At 43.3% G+C, this 22,385-nt stretch overlaps 1 protein-coding gene across 1 annotated transcript in view; it reads left to right on the forward strand.

The window, feature by feature from the left end:
* LOC126424879 (ADP-dependent glucokinase) overlaps window positions 1–22,385 on the forward strand; it is an 89,783-nt gene that overhangs the window by 6,257 nt on the left and 61,141 nt on the right. The window contains exon 2 of the mRNA XM_050087707.1: window positions 18,668–18,858. Coding sequence (XP_049943664.1) covers window positions 18,668–18,858 — 191 coding nt within the window. The remainder of the gene's footprint in view (window positions 1–18,667; window positions 18,859–22,385) is intronic.

The following is a 22,385-nucleotide window of genomic DNA, read 5'->3' on the forward strand; positions in this document are numbered from 1 at the left end:
AATACAGGGCTAACATGTGCAGCACAGTACTTTAATGTTCTGCTAGGCACTCCATCATAACCAGTGATTTAATTATTGACTCAATCTCCCCCTTGTCTGTATCACAGAGGAGTGTTTCAGACATCAATCTTGGAAAGGCATTTGCCAAGATAGTTATATGGTACCCTGAAGAAACTAAATTTTTGTTTAATTCACCAGGAATGCTCAGAAAATGATTGTTAAATACTGTACGTATATCTGATTTACGAGTAACAGAAATATTTTTACTACCAACTGACTTTATACCATCGCCCTTGTGCTGCTGACCAGATACTTCCTTCACAACTGACCATATGGTTTTAATTTTATCATGTGAATTAGCTATTCTATTTGCATACCACATACTCTTTGCTTTCCTAATACCATTTTTAAGCAACTAAGAGTACAGTTTGTAAAAGGTTACCGTAGCTTGATTGTGACTACTTCTGACATGTTGATATAATTCCTGCTTTGTTCTACATGATATCCTTGTCCCACTAATCAGCCACCTGGGCTGCCTACTACTGCTAGTATCCCATTTAGAATGTTCTAATGGAAAGCAACTCTCAAAGAGAATGAGAAATGTGTTAAGGAAAGTATTATAGTTATCATCTATGTTATTGGCACTACAAATATCCTGCCACTCTTGTTCCTTGACAAGGTTTAAGAAACTCTCTATTGCTGTTGGATTAACTTTTCTGCACAGTTTGTAATTACGTGTGACATTTGTTTGCCTACCAAAGCCTTTGAGTGTTAAAATTTGTGCTTCATGGTTTGTGAAAGGCCATTCACCCTTTTAATAACAGAATGCTCATCTAATAATGAAGAATGAAAAAAAATATTGTCTGTGGCTCTGTTACTGTTCCCCTGCACCCTATTTGGAAAAAAAAAACAGTGTCTGCATCAGATAATATCAATTTAGGAAATCAACCAACATCCTTTTTCTTGCACCATCATATACAAAATTTATATTGAAGTCACCACATGTAACTAATTTCTGGTATTTCCTATGAAGTGAGTCAAGAACCCTCTCTAGCTTGAGCAGAAATGCTCTGAAGTCAGAGTTAGGTGACCCATAAACAATGACAATTAGAAGTTTAGTGTCACTAAATTCAACTGACCCTGCACAACATTTAAATATCTGTTCAGTGCAGTGCCGTGATAGATCTATGGACTCAAATGGAATACTTTTTTTAAATTTACATAGCCACTCTTTCCCCCCATGAACCATGGACTTTGCCGTTGGTGGGGAGGCTTGCGTGCCTCAGCGATACAGATGGCAGTACCGTAGGTGCAACCACAACGGAGGGGTATCTGTTGAGAGGCCAGACAAACGTGTGGTCCCTGAAGAGGGGCAGCAGCCTTTTCAGCAGTTGCAGGGGTAACAGTCTGGATGATTGACTGATCTGGCCTTGTAACACTAATCAAAACGGCCTTGCTGTGCTGGTACTGCGAACGGCTGAAAGCAAGGGGAAACTACAGCTGTAATTTTTCCCGAGGGCATGCAGCTTTACTGTATGGTTAAATGATTATGACGTCCTCTTGGTTAAAATATTCCGGAGGTAAAATAGTCCCCCATTCGGATCTTCGGGCGGGGACTACTCAAGAGGACGTCATTATCAGGAGAAAGAAAACTGGCGTTCTACGGATCGGGGCGTGGAATGTCAGATCCCTTAATCAGGCAGGTAGGTTAGAAAATTAAAAAAGGGAAATGTATAGGTTAAAGTTAGATATAATGGGAATTAGTTAAGTTCGATGGCAGGAGGAACAAGACTTCTGGTCAGGTGAATACAGGGTTATAAATACAAAATCAAATAGGGGTAATGCAAGAGTAGGTTTAATAATGAATAAAAAAAAATAGGAGTGCGGGTAAGCTACTACAAACAGCATAGTGAACGCATTATTGTGGTTAAAATAGACACGAAGCCCACTCCTACTACAGTAGTACAAGTTTATATGCCAACTAGCTCTGCAGATGACGAAGAAATTGAAGAAATGTATGATGAAATAAAAGAAATTATTCAGATAGTGAAGGGAGATGAAAATTTAATAGTTATAAGTGACTGGAATTCAATAGTAGGAAAAGGAAGAGAAGGAAACATAGTAGGTGAATATGGATTGGGGGGAAGAAATGAAAGAGGAAGCCACCTGGTAGAACTTTGCACAGAGCATAACTTAATCATAGCTAACACTTGGTTCAAGAATCACAAAATAAGGTTGTATACATGGAAGAAGCCTGGAGATACTGACAGGTTTCAGATAGATCATATAACGGTAAGACAGAGATTTAGGAACCAGGTTTTAAATTGTAAGACATTTCCAGGGGCAGATGTGGACTCTTGACCACAATCTATTGGTTAGGAACTGTAGATTAAAACTGAAGAAACTGCAAAAAGGTGGGAATTTAAGGAGATGGGACCTAGATAAACTGACTAAACCAGAGGTTGTACAGAGTTTCAGGGAGAGTATAAGGGAAAAATTGACAGGAATGGGGAAAGAAATACAGTAGAAGAAGAATGGGTAGCTCTGAGGGATGAAGTAGTGAAGGCAGCAGAGGATCAAGTAGTTAAAAAGACGAGGGCTGGTAGAAATCCTTGGGTAACAAGAAATATTGAATTTAATTGATGAAAGGAGAAAATATAAAAATGCAATAAATGAAGCAGGCAAAAAGGAATACAAACGTACCAAAAATGAGATCGACAGGAAGTGCAAACTGCCTAAGCAGGGATGGATGGAGAACAAATTTAAGTATGTAGAGGCTTATCTCACTAGGGGTAAGATAGATACTGCCTACAGTAAAATTAGAGAGACCTTTGGAGAAAAGAGAACCACTTGTATGAATATCAAGAGCTCAGATGGAAACCCAGTTCTAAGCAAAGAAGGGAAAGCAGAAAGGTGGAAGGATTATATAGAGTATGTATACAAGGGCGATGTATTTGAGGACAATGTTATGGAAATGGAAGAGCATGTAGATGAAGATGAAATGGGAGATAAGATACTGCGTGAAGAGTTTGACAGAGCACTGAAAGACCTGAGTCGAAACAAGGCCCCGGGAGTAGACAACATTCCATTAGAACTACTGACGGCCTTGGGAGAGCCAGTCCTGACAAAACTCTACCATCTTGTGAGCAAGATGTACGAGACAGGCGAAATACCCTCAGACTTCAAGAAGAATATAATAATTCCAATCCCAAAGAAAGCAGGTGTTGACAGATGTGAAAATTACCGAACTATCAGTTTAATAAGTCACAGCTGCAAAATACTAACGCGAATTCTTTACAGACGAGTGGAAAAACTAGTAGAAGCCGACCTTGGGAAGATCACTTTGGATTCCGTAGAAATATTGGAACACGTGAGGCAATACTGATCCTACGACTTATCTTAGAAGCTAGATTAAGGAAGGGCAAACCTACGTTTCTAGCATTTGTAAACTTTAGAGAAAGCTTTTGACAATGTGGACTGGAATACTCTCTTTCAAATTCTGAAGGTGGCAGGGGTAAAATAAAGGGAGCAAAAGGCTATTTACAATTTGCACAGAAACCAGATGGCAGTTATAAGAGTCGAGGGGGCATGAAAGGGAAGCAGTGGTTGGGAAGGGAGTGAGGCAGGGTGTAGCCTCTCCCCGATGTTATTCAATCTGTATATTGAGCAAGCAGTGAAGGAACCAAAAGAAAAATTTGGAGTAGGTATTAAAATACATGGAGAAGAAATAAAAACTTTGAGGTTCGCCGATGACGTCGTAATTCTGTCAGAGACAGCAAAGGACTTGGAAGAGCAGTTGAACGGAATGGATAGTGTCTTGAAAGGAGGATATAACATCAACAAAAGCAAAACGAGGATAATGGAATGTAGTCGAATTAAGTTGGGTGATGCTGAAGGAATTTCATTAGGTTACGAAATGAGACACTTACAGTAGTAAAGGAGTTTTGCTATTTGGGGAGCAAAATAACTGATGATGGTCGAAGTAGAGAGGATATAAAATGTAGACTGGCAATGGCAAGGAAAGTGTTTCTGAAGAAGAGGAATTTGTTAACATCGAGTGAAGATTTAAGTGTCAGGAAGTCGTTTCTGAAAGTATTTGTATGGAGTGTAGCCATGTATGGAAGTGAAATGTGGACGATAAATAGTTTGGACAAGAAGAGAATAGAAGCTTTCGAAATGTGGTGCTACAGAAGAATGCTGAAGATTGGATGGGTAGGTCACATAACAAATGTGGAGGTATTAAATAGGTTTGGGGAGAAGAGGAATTTGTGGCACAACTTGACTAGAAGAAGGGATCGGTTGATAGGATATGTTCTGAGGCATCAAGGGATCACCAGTTTAGTACTGGAGGGCAGTGTGGAGGGTAAAAATCGTAGAGGGAGACCAAGAGATGAATACACTAAGCAGATTCAGAAGGATGTAGGTTGCAGTAGGTACTGGGAGATGAAGAAGATTGCACAGGATAGAGTAGCATGGAGAGCTGCATCAAATCAGTCTCAGGACTGAAGACCAGAACGACAACAGCCACTCTTCCACCCTGCAAGGAACTCCTTGAAAAACAGCCAGCTAATCTGTATCCTGGTAAAGGAAGCCTCTGAATTGTCAAACTATTTAAGTGGTGCTCTGACATACCAATAATTTCAGATTCAACATTTATAAGCAATTCACTAACTTTATCTTTAATTCCTCTTATATTTTGATGAAATATGCTAATTCCTTCTCTACTTAGAAACATGACGTCCTCTGAAGGTGAGCACTTACAGGTGCTTCCTCTAAGCAGGTCTACTTATCAGCTGACTTCAATCTAAAAAAGGTGCAGCTCTAACACCAACTACTACATGAATTTTTCCATGAGTGATCCCACTACAATGTCACCTATAAGCTTTGCCAGCCTCCCCTTCTCATCCCTATTGAGGTGCAGTCCATTCCTAGTGAAACCTGATCAACTGATAGACCCAACTGGCACTACTGAAATGTGACCCATGCCCTCTGCCATCAGCATGCACCCCAGCCCCATGTTAACATGCGTGACAGCCGCATTAAGATGAGGCCTATCACGACGCTGAAACAGTTGTGTGAAATGCACATTAGTGCCACCAGTTTGAGTAGCTATCTTTGCCAGGTAACCACCTACATCATATTCTCCATCCCTATCACGACTGTTCCGTGCTCCACCCACTATCACTATCTGATCCGCCCCCTGCGGGTTCGGGGGTAAGAGTAGGCCCATGGTATTCCTGCCTGTTGTAAGAGGCAACTAAAAGGAGTCTCAAACGTTTTGGCCCTTATGTGATGGTGCCCTCTCGGCTTTGACCTTCATATTTCAAAATTATTCCGAAGAGTGAGTCGAATGGGGAAGGGCTCCTTACTTGGTGCATTGTGTCCGTCATGCGTTGAGACCTTTAGCCAGCTTATTCGTCATCGCATTGCAGTCCCGCTCTCTCTCCATCTCTTAGGCACGGATACTTTCCTGGGTGCTATTTCCACCATTCATTGTGCAGTGTCACTTTCTGCACTGACGATGACAATGGACTACTTGTTACCTATATCCAGCACGGTAGCCAGTCCGTTGTGGTGGGGTCTTCATGTAGCTCCCTGACAACACAGTGATCGCTCTACTGATGCCTGTGTTAACTCCCCACGTATGCCAAGGAGTAGATAACTATCTCCCTGGGGCATTGGGACTCCCGGCAATGGCCATTCTGCCAGGTGGCGCTTGCTGTGGCTGGGTGGCACCCGTGGAGAGAGGGCCCTTGGTTGGAGTGGGTTGCATCAGGGCGGATGACCCGCAATGAAGTGGAGTCTGTCATGTGTTGCTGGTCCTCAACCAGCAGTCTCAAAGCGAGGAAAGCATCAGTTCAATGCCAGGAAATATGATCTGAACTCATTCCCCTCCCTGGCCACATCGTGGGAGGAACGTCAGGCTAAAGAACGGCATGAGCCATATTTGTCCCGATTCTTAGTTTGTACACGTTCTGATGGGGAATCTTTCACCCCCATGAAGCCTCAGTTCTTTGTCGGACATTTAGAAGACAAGTATGGAGAGGTGGACGGTTTGTCTGAGATGCGTTCTGGGTCTGTCCTAATTCAGACAGCATCATCTGCTCAGTCGAGGACACTCCTCACCTGCGACCACCTGGATGATGTTCCTGTCTCCATAACGCCCCATAAGAGTCTCAATGTGGTCCAGGTTCTTATCTTTCACTAAGACCTCCTTCTGCAGTCCAATGACTAGTTGCGCGCCAACCTCGAGCGACGAGGTGTTCACTTCGTCTGGCGCATATACAGGGGCCCGAAAGACAATAGGGTTCCCACTGGTGCCTTCATCTTGGCTTTCGAGTGGGACACCTTACCCAAAAAGGTCAAGGTGATGGTGCACTGGTGCGATGTCCAACCATACATCCCTACCCCTATGCTGTGTTTCAAGAGCTGGAAGTTTGGACATACGTCTTCCAACTGTAATTCCAGCATTATATGCCGCGATTGTGGACGTCCTTCTCATCCTGACGCTCCATGCGCTCCCCCTCCCATTTGTGTCATCTATGGGGGACGCCACTCCCCTTGCTCCCCGGAGTGCCCAGTTTTCCAGAAGGAACAAAAAATAATGGAATACAAGACCCTGGACTGAATGGCCTACACAGAGGCTAAGAAAAAGTTTGAGTGGTTTGGTGGTCCGTATGGACTCTTCATATGCTGTTGTGACTGCATGTTTCCCATTCCTCAGTGACGCCACTTGTGGGTGGCCCTTTGGGTCACAAGACCACACCTGCCCCCTCAAGCTCACTGTTGCCCCCGCACCTCCATCTTCGGGTGCAACGCCCTCCCAACCATTGGGGCTGCCGGATCCCACATCTGAGCCGAAGGAGTGCCCCCCTTCTTCGGCCCCTCTCCCAAGTACGGGGTCCCTTGGGGCTCTACCCTCCAAGGCCCCACACTGTGTGAAAGCGGAAGTTAGCCAGTGGCTCAAGGAGCCACAAGCTGCAGGTCGACGGGCTTCCCACTCTTTGTTCTTACCTGATGCTGCTTCCAGAAAGCCCTCCCAGCAAGCTCTGAAAGAGCGGCGGGAGGACAAACCGAAGACAAAGAAGAAGAAACAACCCATTCTACCGATAGAGGTTCCAGTGGTCCCCACACCGCCACCGCCACCACCACCGTCACCATCGCCATCACCATCCACGAGTTCCGCCTACGAGGACAAGGTGGAGCTTCTAGTGTCGCTGAAGACCTAGCTCTCACCGATTCCTCAGATAAAATGTTCCTAGCAGTTAGCCCCCCACCAGTGGCAGCAGCTGACTCTAGGGAGTAACCTGCATTCCCCGTCCCTCCATGCCTTCAAAGAACAAAGAAAGCATTATCGTCCAGCGAAAATGCGGTTTTTTCCACCACTTGGCTGAACTACTACAGATTTTGAGCTCAACACCTGCTCTCTGTATTGCCCTCCAAGAAACCTGGTTCCCAGCAATGCAGATACCTGCCCTTTGTGGCTGTTAGGGGTTTTTATAAAAATGAGACTGACTGTAACAGGGCATCAGGTGGCGTATGTCTTTATGTCCTTACCCCTGTTTACTCTGAATCAGTGTCTCTTCATACAGCTTTAGAGGCTGTTGCTGTGAGGATAAGGACAACCTTGGATATTACCGTCTGTAATGTCTACCTTCCTCTGGATGGTGAAGTACCTCTTAATGAATTGGCTGCTTTGATTTCCCAACTCCCCTCACCATTCCTACTGTTGGGGGACTTCAGCACCCATAACCCCTTGTGGGGTGGCATCGCAATTACTGTAGGGTAGAGTTGTCGAGAATCTTCTCTCTCAGCTCGACCCCTGCCTTTTAAATACAGGAGACCCCACACACTTCAGTGTGGTTCATGGCACTTATTCGGCCATTGACCTCTCATTTTGCAGCCCAGGACTTTCACCATCCGTCCACTGGAGGGTTCGTGATGACTTGTGTGATAGTGACCACTTTCTGATCTTCCTGTCACTGCCCCAGCGTCACACTTCTGGATGTCTGTCGCGATGGGCCCTTAATAGGGCTGTTTGGCTGTCTTTCACATCTGCTGTCACTGTTGACACTCCAGCACATGGCACTATTAATGTAGTGGTCGAGCAGGTCACTGCATAGATCATATCAACTGCAGAATGCGCGGTTCCTCTTTCTTCCGGGTGCCCTCAGCGTAAAACTGTGCCTTAGTGGTTGCCAGACATCGCTAAGGCCATCAGAGAGTGTAGACGGGCCCTCCAACAACAAAATAAGCGGCATCCATCGTTGGAGAATCTCTTTTTTTAAAAAAAAAAAAAAAAAAAAAAAAACAGCTCCATGCCCGTGCCCGCTACCTAATACAAAGACAGAAGCAAGAGTGCTGGAAGAGATACGTTTACTCCATTGGTTCTTGTACACCTGCCTCTCAGGTGTGGAGTCAGATTCGCCCCTTTTATGGTTACCTGACACCGTTGGGGGTGCCTGGGATTTCAGTAAATGGGGCAGTGTGCACTGACTCCGGTGAAATCGCCAAGCATTTTGCTAGGCGTTCTGCATCTACAAATTGTCACCTGGCTTTTCGTTCATTGAAAGAGCAGACAGAACAACAGCACTTGTGCCACCCTGAGCCATACAATGCTCCTTTTACTGAGTGGGAATTCCTCAGTGCCCTTACCTGTTGTCCTGACACAGCTCCAGGTCCTGATCGAATTCACTGCCAATTTGTCAAACATCTGTCTGTGTCAGATTCTGTGTATCTTGAATTGCATCTGGAGTGAGGGAGTGTTTCCATTCCAGTGGCAAGACAGCATCATCGTCCCAGTGTTGAAACCTGGGGAGAAACCTGCAGCATTGGACAGCTACCGCCCCATTAGCCTCACCAACGTTCTGTGCAAACTACTTGAACGAATGGCGAGCCGGAGGTTGTGTTGGCTCCTGGAGTCTCGGGGCCTTCTGGCTCCATCCCAGAGTGGTTTCCGCCGAGGCCGCTCAACGACAGATAATTAGGTGTGTCTTGAGTCTGCCGTCCGAACGGCATTTTCCAGGTGCCAACATCTGGTAGCCGTCTTTTTTGATTTACGGAGGGCCTACGACATGACCTGGCAACACCACATCCTTGCCACGCTGCATGAGTGGGGCCTCCGTGGCTCACTCCAGATTTTTATTTGGAACTTTCTCTCCCTACGTATCTTTCGTGTTCAAGTGGGAGGCTCCTTTAGCTCCTCCCATATCCGAGAGAATGGGGTCCTGCAGGGCTCTGTATTGAGCATTCCACTGTTTTTAGTGGCTATAAATGGCTTAGCAGCAGCTGTAGGGCCGTCAGTGTCGCCCTCCTTATACGCTGACAATTTCTACCTTTATTTCAGTTCCTCAAGTATTGGTGTCGCTTAACGCTGACTACAGGGAGCCATTCAGAAAGCGTAGTAATGGGCTCTCGACCATGGGTTTCACATCTCTGCTGACAAGACCTGCGTTTTACACTTCTGTCGGCGACGGACAATCCACCCTGACCCTGCCCTTTTTCATGATGGCCATCTACTATTGGTAGCCGAAACATATCACTTTTTAGGACTGGTTTTTGACACCCGACTAACATGGCTCCCCCACGTTCGTCAGCTTAAGGAAAAGTGCTGATGGCATCTTAACGCCCTCCACTGCCGGAGCAACACCATTTGGGGGGGGGGGGGGCAGATCGCTCTGCATTGCTGCGGCTCTACAAAGCCCTAGTTCAGTCACAACTCGACTATGGGAGTGGTGTAGTGTATGGATCGTCAGTGCCCTCAACATTGAAGCTGCTTGATCCTGTGCACCACTGCCGGGTTCGTCTAGCGATGGGCGCTATTCGAACGAGTCCTGTGGCCAGTCTCGTAGTGGAGGCTGGCGTCCCTCCATTACACATCAGGCGCCGCCAACTGCTAGCCCACTAAGCAGCGCATGTCCATAGCTCTCCTCAGCATCCAAATTACTGTCTTTTGTTCCCGAGCACTGTGGTTCATCTCTCGTAACTGCGGCCTCAGTCAGGGATAACGATCGCTGTACGTCTCCGTTCCCTGCTTTTGGAGCTCGAGTCCTTTCCTTTCCAGCCTCTCGTGGGGGTCCATACACATATGCCTCCGTGGTGTATGCCTCGGCCGAAACTACGGCTGGACCTATCATGTTTTCATAAGGACTCTGTTCCTTCTGAGGCACCCCACAGTCAGTTCTTATTGATCCTTGATTAATCCCAGGGTTCCGAAGTCATCCATACTGACGGCTCGCTGGTTGATGGTCGCGTAGGCTTTGCCTATTCTCACTCGGCCCATATTGAACAGTGCTCCTTGCCGGATGGCTGCAGTGTCTTCACTGCCGAGCTGGTGGCCATCTGTCGTGCCCTTGAGCATATTCGTTCCTGCCCCTGTGTGTCCTACATGGTATGCAGTGATTCGCTGAGTGGTTTACAGGCCATTGATCAGTGCTACCCACGCCATCCTGTGGTAGCTTCTATCCAGGAGTCGGTTTATGCCTTCGAACGATCTGGTCGATCAGTAGTCTTTGTATGGACCCCGGGGCACGTCAGAATCCTGGGAAATGAGCTCATTGACAGACTGGCCAAAGAGGCCACTCGTAAGCCCCTTCTGGAGATTGGCATACCCAAACCTGACCTCCGATCGGTGATATGCCCCAAAGTTCTCTTGATTTGCGATGCTGAAAGGTGCAGCTTAGTTACGCCCAATAAACTCCCCGCCATCAAGCAGAGCACAAATGATTGGAAGTCTTCTCTGTGGGCTTCTTGCAGGGACTCTTTGGTCCTCTGCCAACTTCGCATCGGACACACTTGGCTGACGCGTGGCTATCTTCTTTGGCGTGAGGCCCCACCATGTTGTTATTGCGGTTCACGTTTGACAGTGGTCCACCTTTTCGTGGACTGTCCACATCTCGCCACTCTAAGATGGAATTTTAATCTCCCTGACTTCCTTCCTTCTATTTTAGGAGACGATGACTCCACAGTTAACTTGGTTGTACATTTTCTATGTGACGCTGGTTTTTATTCTTCGGTTTAAGTTTTATTTCCTGTCTTTTGTCTCCCTATGCTTTCTATCCTAGTCCTTTTAGGTCAGAGATTTTAATGTGTTGCAGAGTGGCTGGCTCATCCTTTTTTATCCTTGTGATCAGGCAGCCCAGGTCATCTGCTCTACTGTTTTAAGCTCTTCTGCCTGTTTCTTGTATGTCTGTGCTTTTCTTGTCTTCTGTTGTCCCTGGTGTGTTCAGCTTTATGTTTTTTTCTTTTTGTCCCTCTCGAACTTATGTGGTGTCTCTTGTTTGTTTTCCATTTTATCCCATGGACTTAGTTCAATGGAACAAGGGACTGATGACCACGTAGTTTGGTCCCTTTAAACTTCAAACCAACCAACCAACTACCTGATCCTCCTTCGGAAAATTGATACATTACTTGCCTAAGCTGTCAGTCACCTGAGCCAACCCTGCACTAGGCTTCACAATGCTGGTGACCTGGTACTCACTCCCCAACACTTCCTGCAACTGCTGGCCCACACATCTACTGTGTGAACTACCAAGCAGCAGAACCTCCTTCTTTCTGTTAGTCTTTGCAACTGACCTGGGCTCCTAACTGCTGAGGACTGCTGCATGTTCCCTACATATACAGCTACAAGAGATTCTTCTCCACTCAACCCTGACAGTTGGTCAGATCTATTACATATATGCAAAGTATAACTATCTGAGTACTACTAATCGTAGCTGCCTTCTTGTCAACTGCCAGTTCCCATTCCACACCATCCCTTGACCCTCCTCAACCTATCTAGTTCCTCCTTTGCGCGTTGTAGCTGCACCTGAAGGGCACAGATCTTATGTTCATGCTCCTCTATCAACTTATTTCTACTACAGATTCTGCACTCCCAGGAGGGGGGGATGTCACTAGAATGCCCACTGGCTTCTCCACTGCACCCCCCCCCCCCCCCCAATGAAAATACTCGTGGTAAAATTTTACAGTTACTGGGGGGGGGGGGGGGGGGAACTATGTGTCTACGTTACCTAAGTTACACCAGTAGAACTATTTATAGAACTAACAATAGCGGTCTCGAAATTTTTCTATCTACTAAGAAAGCATCTACTTGTATTAATACTACTACACCACAGCTAATACCAATACCAACAAAACTTCACAAAATTATTAGCTAAAACCAAACATTCAAGCGGCCACTGTAACACTCAGTGAAGTTAAAACACTGAATGAAAATTTTACTGAAATATTTCACTACAAACAATAAGAAACGTCAGCTGAAAACTAAAGCATGAAGTTTACTAAACAACTTCAACGCACAGAAAACTATAAAAAACGCAGCGAGCGAACATTTTCGAAAGTTTATTAAATCATTATTTCGCCACAAACAGCACGAAACAGTGCTGAAAACTATTACGTTTAATAACTGTATAACAGTGCACAAATGATTTTGTCAGTACTTAGGTGTATACCCATCAGTGCTAAAATCAATGAGTAGTAATACATTTATACGTAAGTGAAGATCGTTTAGATAATGGACAACAAATTTAGTTTACAAAGTTTAATTTCATTTCAGTAAAAGTTAACCTTTCCCTGGAATCTATAATAGGCTTATGTAAAGAACTCTTCTCTCATAAGAAATTTAAATGCTTTTTTTTTCCGTTGTCTTCACTGACAACTTCTCCAGCAAATTTATGTAGATATCATCATTCAGGTTAAAGTTTAACAATAACCTACTGACGAAAAGACAGTGAATAGTTTTCGTCTTTGCAGCTGGTTATGAAAGAATTTATGAGCATTTCTTCTGGAACATTCTGGTCTGCAGTATGTTTAAATGGAAGAGAGTGCCAACTTCCCCAGACAAAAAACCTATTTTAGCTGTACATTTCCCAATAATGTGGGTAGACGCTTTGGGTTGGTGAGTGTTTGGAAGGTATCTAGTATTGCTCCAACATTGCTTTAACTTGTCATCATGGCTTTACAAGGGACTGCTATTATATTTACTTTATGAGTTATAGATTTTGCACATTGTAGATAAGATGTGCTGTCAGTAGTGAGAACTTGTCTAGCTTTCATAAACAGGAAAAGCTCCTTTCTTCGTGGATGTACAAAAGAAATGCCAGTTTAACACATGACAACAATCATCTTTCTCGAAAGTTATATTGGTTAATATGTACTAGTACTGTTTTAAATGTTGTCTGTTTCTATCAAAGAAAATTTCCATCACTTTAAGATTAGGAAACTTAAATGAGTTCCAAAGTATTTTATAATTAAAGAACGAACAAGAGAAAATTTCTCTGTTTGACAGCTCCTATTCCATAGAAGAATTTCTATTACTGCAGCTATCGTGTAAAAGGTGATAGGTATGGGATTACAAACTCACATCTGTATATCTTTTTTTCTTTGTGTAAAAATATATATATAAACACCTTACAAATGCAGAATGAAATTTTCACTCTGCAGTGAAGTGTGTGCTGATATGAAAATTCCTGGCAGATTAAAACTGTGTGCCGGACCAAGACTCGAACTTGGGAACTTTGCCTTTGCGGATAAGTGTTCTGCTGACTGAGCTATCCAAACACGACTCACAACCTCTCCTCACCACTTTATTTCTGCCAGTACCTTGTCTCCTACCTTCCAAACGTCATAGAAGTTCTCTTGCATAACTTGCAAGACTAATGCTTCTGGAAGAAAGAATATTGTGGAGACTTGACGTTGCCACAGCCTGGGGGATGTTTCCAGAATGAGATTTTCACTCTGTAGGAAAGTGTGCACTGATATGAAACATCCTGTCAGATTAAAACTGTGAGCCGGACTGAGACTTTCACCCAGCACCTTTGCCTTTGTGTAGCGTGGGAGGTAGGAGATGAATTACTGGCTGAAGTAAAGCTCTGGTGATGGGTTGTGAATCATGCTTGGGGAGCTCAGTTGGCAGAGCACTTGCCCACAAATGGCAAAGGTCCTGAGATTGAGCTAGATCGGTACACAGTTTTAATCAACCAGGAAGTTTCACTTTACAAATGTTCAAAATTTAACTATATATCCATGATATATAGATATATGTATCCCCTCCCCCCTCCTCCCCCTCATTCAAGGGAGCGTATCACACCAGACTAGTGTAACCCCAATGTTTGCATGGTAGAGTAATTATGGTGTATGCGTACGTGGAGAAAGTGTTTGTGCAGCAATTGCCAACATAGTGTAACTGAGGCAGAATAAGGGGAAGCAGCCTACATTTGCTGAGGCAGGTGGAAAATCGCCTTAAAAACCATCCCCAGACTGGCTGGCACACCAGACCTCAACACTAATCTGCTGGGTGTATTTGTGCCGGGGACTGGCACGACTTCCTGCCCAGAAAGCAGTGCGTTAGATCGCAAGGCTAACTGGGCAGGCAGTGGTGGTGGTGGTGGTGGTGGTGGTGGTGGTGGTGGTGGTTCCATTCACCCATGGATCACTTTTACAAACGTGCCGGACATGTTATTGTATTTCAGTATAAGATTAAGCATGAAACCTAATATATACTGGCATTTACATACTTGCAGGTCTAGTATGTCAAACTTTGGACAGGTAATCTACTGTGGCCTTATAGTAGGAGCCATCATGACACTTGCCTGAAGAGATTTGTGAAAACCATGGAAAATGGAACTCGGCGTGCTTAGGTGGAGGTAGGAGCCTCCATCATTCGGAATAAAAGACCTGTCTGCTTAAAACGGTGCAACCTTGTTTGGCTTACCCCAAGTGCAGAATATTGTTTCGAAAAAAAGTTATTAAATAATGTAAAATGTTGGTGTTACACTGCTCATTTGCTTATCCATACTGATCACTGCACACGCTACAGGTGCATTATTTTACAGTGTAACACTAAACACATTAGGTGACATCGGGCCATAGTGACTACCATTTGCTTTCATTTTGTGTTGTGCAACTTCCCATTTGCTTGCATGCAAAATTGAGTTAGCATCTCTTCGTAATGAAAAGGATGTTGAACTCAGAAAATGGATCGGGTGATAGTTCTATACATTGCACAGCTTTGGAGTAAGGTTTCCAGAAAATAAAATAAAAAAACATAGTTAAGAAGTGTGTTGTGAAATTGTAAAGATGTTTTATGATAATTATTGTTATTTATCTATTACTTTTCTTTTACCAAACCCGCCCTGGTAGCTGAGTGGTTAGCGCAACAGAATGTTCGATTCCCGGCTGGGTTGGAGATTTTCTCCGCTCAGGGATTGGGTGTTGTGATGTCCAAATCATCATCATCTCATCCTCAGCGACACGCAAGTCGCCGAAGTGGCGTCAAATCAAAAGACTTGCATCAGGCGAATGGTCTACCCACCTGGAGGCCCTAGCCACACGTTAAACAAAACAAAAAAAAACCTTTGATGATATATGTTGTTTAAGGAATCCTTCACTGTATTGCTTGAGATATAGAATACTTTTTCATTGCCCTTTAAATAAGTTTGTTTTGTTATGTCTTTCATCTCCGTGGACAATTTATTGAACAGTTTTACTCCTTAGCTGCAAATGCTGTTGTTTTTATGTTCAGTTTAGACAGGAGGAGGAGGGAAAGAAGGAAGTTTAGTGTTTTTACGTCCCATCAGCAGCTAGGTCTTTAGAGATGGAGCATAACCTCAGATTAGGGAAGGATGGAGAATAAAATCGGTCATGCTCTTTTTCAGAGGAATCATCCTGGTATTTAAGTGATTTAGGGAAAACAGCGAAACCTAAACCTGGGATAGCTGGATCGGGGATTTGAACTGTCGTCTTCTCATTTATATTCAGTCTAAGTCTAGTTAAACGGTCATGCTCTGAGTTGTTTGTGCAGCAGTTATCAGAATTATTTTTATTATGCGTAACTGATGGGCAGATATTCTCACATGATAAAATTAAAATTTCTGGTGGTGTAAAGGATGAAAAGTCTATGGTGGAATAACAGTGAGGATGTAATGATGAGAAGAATTTCATAATGAGGCTGATAGTCAGAAAGCTTCGGCCATTAGTAATTTTATTTTAGCTGTCACAGATGTAAGCTAGCTGATCCTACTGTAGAAGGTAGCCATTGTTTGCTGCATTACTGAGTTATGTTCACCCTGTTTCATTTCTTTGTGGCAAGTGTAAAGTTAGGATTCTTATTAAGACCTGCTCATATAGTGTAATGTGCAGTGTGCTAGTTTTGCTGATGCAAAGGTGAGTAGGACCTGTATTGAATCTGCATGGCAGATTAACAACTGTTGCTGGTGCAGTGGACAGCCTGAGAAGTTTGCGTCGGGGATGTGTGGTGGTGGAGTGAGAGGAAGGAATATAATTTGCATTTAAGAAAGAAAGTGGTTTCAAAGGCAGTGATTGGATTTGTGTCTGGTATTTGTAGGACATTATTTCTTGGTTATTGTGTATATTTTGATACAAAATGCAGAAGTGATCTGAATTTCAAGAAAAAAATTGAGGGAGAAAAGGAAGGCCAGAAAAGCAGCTAGCAAGGAAGGTTCCAAATTTTCACATCTGAAAGACAGGAAGTCACTGGATGCAGGCGGCTCCCCCACTGCCCTCTGTCTCAGCGTGCCTCATCTCCCTAGTGCTCCCATACTCCAGTGGAATATTAATGGATACAGGACTTACATGGAGGAATTCAGACTCCTCATACAGGACACACCTTTTTGTCCCTGTATCCAAAAGACTCATTTTAAACAGACCAACACACCGGTACTTTGAGGCTATTGCCTCTACAGAAAAGACAACATTATTGGTGGTGAAAGGACGAAGGGGGTAGCAGTGTTCGTCAAGAACACATCCATTCCTTACCCGTACTACAAGTGATCCCTGTTTGGATAGTGGCCGATGTTACTGTCGAGGTGTGCTCTGCGTAACCACCACCTCATAAACCTGTTGACAGTGAGATTCTCACACATTTTCTTGATGAACTACCCCATCCCTTCCTCCTTTAAGGGGACTCTAATGCACACAGTTTTCTATAAGTATCTAACACCACTTGCCCTGGGGGTTGGTTACTTGGGGATCTGACATGAACTACAGACATCATTTTGATGAACATGGGTCAAGCTAAGCATTTTAGCACTGCTATGGTTTCATGGACCTCTCGTTGTGCTTGCCTGCCCTTGCAGACACTGCTCAAGGGAAAGTGGACAAGGATCATCATGGTCACGACCACTGTCCTATGTGGATCCATCTGCCAGACAGAGCAGAGTCTGAAAGGAAGCCTCTGAGATGGTTGTTCAGAAAGGCTAAATGCCTGATTTACAAGCTGTTACCTGTTTTTGAGTTGGGAAACATGACAGAACAGCTAATAAAATCCTCCTGCTTAGACCCATCTGTATAAGAGTAACAAAAATCCAGGTAACGATGTAAAATCTCATTAAATTTAATTTTGAAAATATAGTCTAGAGTACAGTCCGTCCTGTAAGCAATCAATTTGAAAAATAATGTGGGAATCTTTAGTAGCAAAGGAGATCCCCTACTGCACCCCTGGCTTTGGATCTTAATGGCACTCAACTGCAGTAACTCAAGGCTCTCTCACACAGATTCCAAATGGCCTTCTTGCCCTTGGATGGTGATGGAACAGATTTTCCAGTGGCAGCTGTGAACCAGAGATGGATGCTAACGATTTAGCAATGGACAAAGCGCAGTACACTTGGTGTACCGTGAGGAGGAGACGTCGAAGAGACAGTGGAGCCTTGCACGCAGGCTAGTAACTGGACTCATACAATATGTCCATGTTGATTGCCTAATACCCTCATGGTGAATTGCTTCCAGCATTTTCCTTGTCCTATACTACCCAGCAGCTTTTATCATCTTCCCTGGAGGTTTCATTTGCTTTCTCTGCAAGAAGTTCTCTTGTTTTCTCAATCATTATAATATTATGGTCAGCAAAAATAATTTTTCCTCCTCATAAGTTTATGTTTATCAGGAATTGGATGATGCTAACATGCTACCCAGAAGAACTACTACTAAAAATGTGTGAAACTCTCAACCTTGTGAAGTGTATCTAATACCACTTTTGCTGTATTCTGCTATGGCTGATTCTGTTCTTCTACGACTTCAGAAACCAAACTGTGATTCATTTAGAAGGTTGTATTTGTGAAGTAATTCATTTATCTGTCTTTTGGAATTGTTTCTACAGTATTATTTCTGAGAACTCTGTTTTCTGCATTAGTTTTCTTTAACAGAGGCACAACTCTTTGTTACTTTTAAATACTCAGGAAAGTTACCTCATGTGATGGACTCATTTATTATGTACATTAAGGTAGCTTGTGTAATCTGTGTACATTGTTTCATCACACTTCGTGGAAGTGTGCTGACATTTTATTTTTTAGATTTGGAACCTACTGACTTCATGACCTGTAGTTGGTAATAACATTATTCCACTTAATTCATTATCATTTATGGGTGCTTTATTTGCATTCATTAGAAACATTTTGCTTCACAAGAATAATGCTATTGCACATATGAAATATCCTTATTTCTGTACCTCGTTCACACTGTGTAATAATTAATTAATTTTTCTTTCTTGTTAACATTGGCATGGCATTATACAGTGTGTGTGTGTGTGTGTGTGTGTGTGTGTGTGTGTGTGTGTGTGTGCTTGATCAAATACTGCTGTATATGGAAATCTCTCATGTACATTATGTGGTTGTTGGTTGAAAACTGAAAGGGCTATTTTTTCTCTTTCATGTAACAGACGATTTGTTTCAAATGCGTCACTGTTTGAGGAGTTGGTGCAGGCAGCCTCAGCTCTGGAGGGCACACGCTATGCCCTGGGAGGCAATGCGCCTGTCATGGCCTCTAGATTCTACTATGAAGGTTGTGAAGTTGTCCTGGCAGCACGCATGTCTCTATCTCTCATGCGTAGTCTGCCTGAAGATGTAAAAGGTAAGATTACATGTAGCCAGTTTGGATTTGCGCTCTCTCTCTCTCTCTCTCTCTCTCTCACACACACACACACACACACACACACACACACACACACACACAGTCTCTGTTCTAGCTTGGCATTATGGTTTCATTTTCTCTTGTGTACTGTTTGTACCCTGATAAACCCATTTCATAAAAGTTTTCAAGAGTTGATCCACCAACTTACCTTTAAGAGCACATAGATGTCGTGTTGTGAACAAACGTGAGAATTAAGGAAGCACAGTAGCTGCTGATTTCGAGCAGCCAGTGTTATGTTAATAAGATGATTTTCTGTCAATCACAGTAATCCTAAACATTATTTTCTAATGTGACAACAGCCCTAAGTTCCTAACAGTTAAGAGTGTAAAAAGTGTAAATAGGCAAGAAAAATAACACTCTAGCGTAGGCATATAGTCATGAACATACAGGGAATTAATTAACATAATTCTTGGACATGCTGAAGATTAGATGGGTAGATCACATAACTAACGAGGAGGTATTGAATAGGATTGGAGAGAAGAGAATTTTGTGGCACAACTTGACTAGAAGAAGGGATAGGTTGGTAGGGCATATTCTGAGGCATTGAGGGATCACCAACTTAGTATTGGAGGGCAGTGCAGAGGGTAAAAATCGTAGAGGGAGACCAAGAGATGAATACACTAAACAGACTCAGAACGATGTAGGTTACAGTAGGTACTGGGAGATGAAGAAGCTAGCACAGGATAGAGTAGCATGGAGAGCTGCAGCAAACAAGTCTCTGGACTGAAGACAACAACAACAACAATTCTTGGACAGTCCATAGCAATCTTAAGCTTGTTCATAAAATACAACTATCCCTTCCCATCTCAACAATGGGAAATCTGTGATGTAATCCAGTCAAGGAAGACCAAAAAAGGTTGCATAGAGGAGAAACACTGAGTAGCCACAAATTTTTGTACAGTGGTAGGATGGAGTGTCGTGAACAACATATTAAAAATTCCTACCGTTGGGACATAAACATCGGGCTGATTGAGAGGTTACTTTTTTATGTCTTTCTCGAATAATATGAAAATCGTGGTTTTTATAGAAAATGTTTCCCAGTACAAAATTAAGCTACATTAAATGTCCTACAAATAAGATCCTATTTCTCTTGGACTAATACAGTAGTTTCTGTGTTGCAGGGGATGGAAATATCAGATAGTATTATATTGTTTTACTGGTATAAAATTAATGTTTATTGGTAAATGGAGTGGGTTAAGAACAACTATTAAATGTGTGTTCCATGCCTAAGTGCATTAAAGCCATATTAAGGTATACACTTTGTTTTGGGGGTGTGGCAGTTTGGAGGGTGGTGGTGGATGATGAATACAAATGTGAGGGAAAGTGGGTCACCAGGATGTGGTCGTGCCATACTCTCCATTATAGATATGCAAACTAAGGATGGAGCACATGATTCCATACTCTCTCTCTACCCCACTGTATCACAAGAAGCAACTGCTGGGTGTATTCATGTTGGATCTACAATCGGAACATATTGTTATGTGGACACAATAGGTCATCGGTCCACCTGGCTGCCATCTTCAGCTGAGTAGGCCGCCGCACTACCTCGCCGTAACTGAAATCAAACCTGCCGCTGCGGTTTATTTGTATGGCGACTGTGGGTCCACCGTGCATGTGCCAACATAACTGCCCTCTAGTGACAGGCACAACAGTACACAGGTGGTGAAAACTCATGGAAACAATAGACATCAAACACTGTTGACAGTTTTTGATGACCGAAGCAAGGACCATTGTTTCGTAATGTCAAACAGAACAGGTTTCCTACTCTTACTTAAAGGATACCCTTTATCTCCGTTTATAATATTGTCAGGTAGATGGATTTCAATGGCTTCTTTCACTACACAGTCCCAAATCAGCAATGCAGGGGCAACCACTCGTATCTCATTTTACAACATTTTATGTCCTTCAGTAAGACTATGTTCCGCCACTGCAGATTTATCTGGCTGAAATAAATGCGTGTGGCGATGATGCTCCATGCAACGATCCTGAACGGTATGAACTGTTTGTCCAATATAGGCTTTCCCACAATAGCAGGGAATCTTGCAGACCCCAGGCTTTCTCAAACCCATATCACCCTATACTGAGCCCGGCGGAGTTCTGGTCTTAGCTGGTGGACGGAATACACTTTTAACATCAAATTCTTTAAAATTCTTCCTATTTTTGAAAATATGCTCCCTGCAAAAGTTAGCAATGCCACCAATTTGCTTGTATCTTTTTTTGTGTTGCCGCGAAGGTCTAACCTGTAGAGCATGATGGATCTGATTGTCAATATAACCATTCTGCTTGAACACAGCTTTTAGATAATCCAGTTCTTGTGTCAAACTATCTGCATCAGAGATGGCGTAAGCTTTTTTTACCAATGTACGTAGGACCCTGTTGCATTGGTACGATGGATGACAACTTGTTGCATCACGATATCTGTTTGTGTGCATGGACTTATGATAAACACTTTGTCTTCATGTCCCATCATCCCTCCTGTAGACAAAGACATATAAAAATGGGAGTTTTCAATCCTTTTCAATATCCATTGTGAACTTAATATTGGGATGCAGACAGTTAAAATGATCTAGGAAGTAATCCAGAGTATCCCTCCCATGTGGGCATACCATAAACATATTGTCGATGTATCTCCAGAAACAAGTTGGTTTTAAGAACGCCACCTTCAGTGCCATGTCCTCAAAATCTTCCATAAACAAACTGGCGACTATGGGGGTAATGGACTCCTTGTAGCCACTCCGTCAATTTGTTCAAAGTATTTGTCATTAACTTGGGGACTGAGAATGGATGCCAAATACTTGGCTAAGTTGTAAGTTGGACCAAGTTGCTAACAATGTGCTGAAGAGGAACTCCTTACTTGTTTACCTTAGGCAAAGCATATTGATGCTGTTTAAATATGATGGTGGCACAGGATTCTGCACATGAAATGGCCCTAAAGAACAAGAGATGTGTCCATTACTGAACAACTCACTATCTTCAGGTGCCTTTTTTTTTTTCTCACATCAACAAAAAAAATTCTAGTTTGCGGGTAATATTGTGAGAAGAAATGGAGAAAATATAGAGAAAATAACTGTACGAGGGAAGATAGGGGGAAGAGCAGCAAGTAGGTGGATAGTTCAAATAAAGGTGATCTCCAGTAGGTCTCTTCAGCAGGCTTTAAGAGGAGCTAGTAACCATCTGGGATGGAGATGCTTGGTTCATGGGGTCACAACTCTCAGCAGTGAGCATGACAACTTGTGATGATGAGATGAGTACTTATTTGCAGTTTTTAAGTGATCTACTGCATAAAATAGTTAAACAGCTGAAGCTGTCAGCTGTCTACCACATTGAAGAGCCTGTCTCAAGTGTAACATGATGTCAATATGTATTTGGTAGCAATGATTTCACTGTTCCCACTAGCTGGAATACTTTCCACAGCACAAGCGATATCAAATGCTTTACACCATCCTGAGGTCTCCCAACATCTGAAG

Source organism: Schistocerca serialis, chromosome 10, assembly GCF_023864345.2.
Source record: "Schistocerca serialis cubense isolate TAMUIC-IGC-003099 chromosome 10, iqSchSeri2.2, whole genome shotgun sequence".
In the NCBI taxonomy this organism is placed as follows: domain Eukaryota; kingdom Metazoa; phylum Arthropoda; class Insecta; order Orthoptera; family Acrididae; genus Schistocerca; species Schistocerca serialis.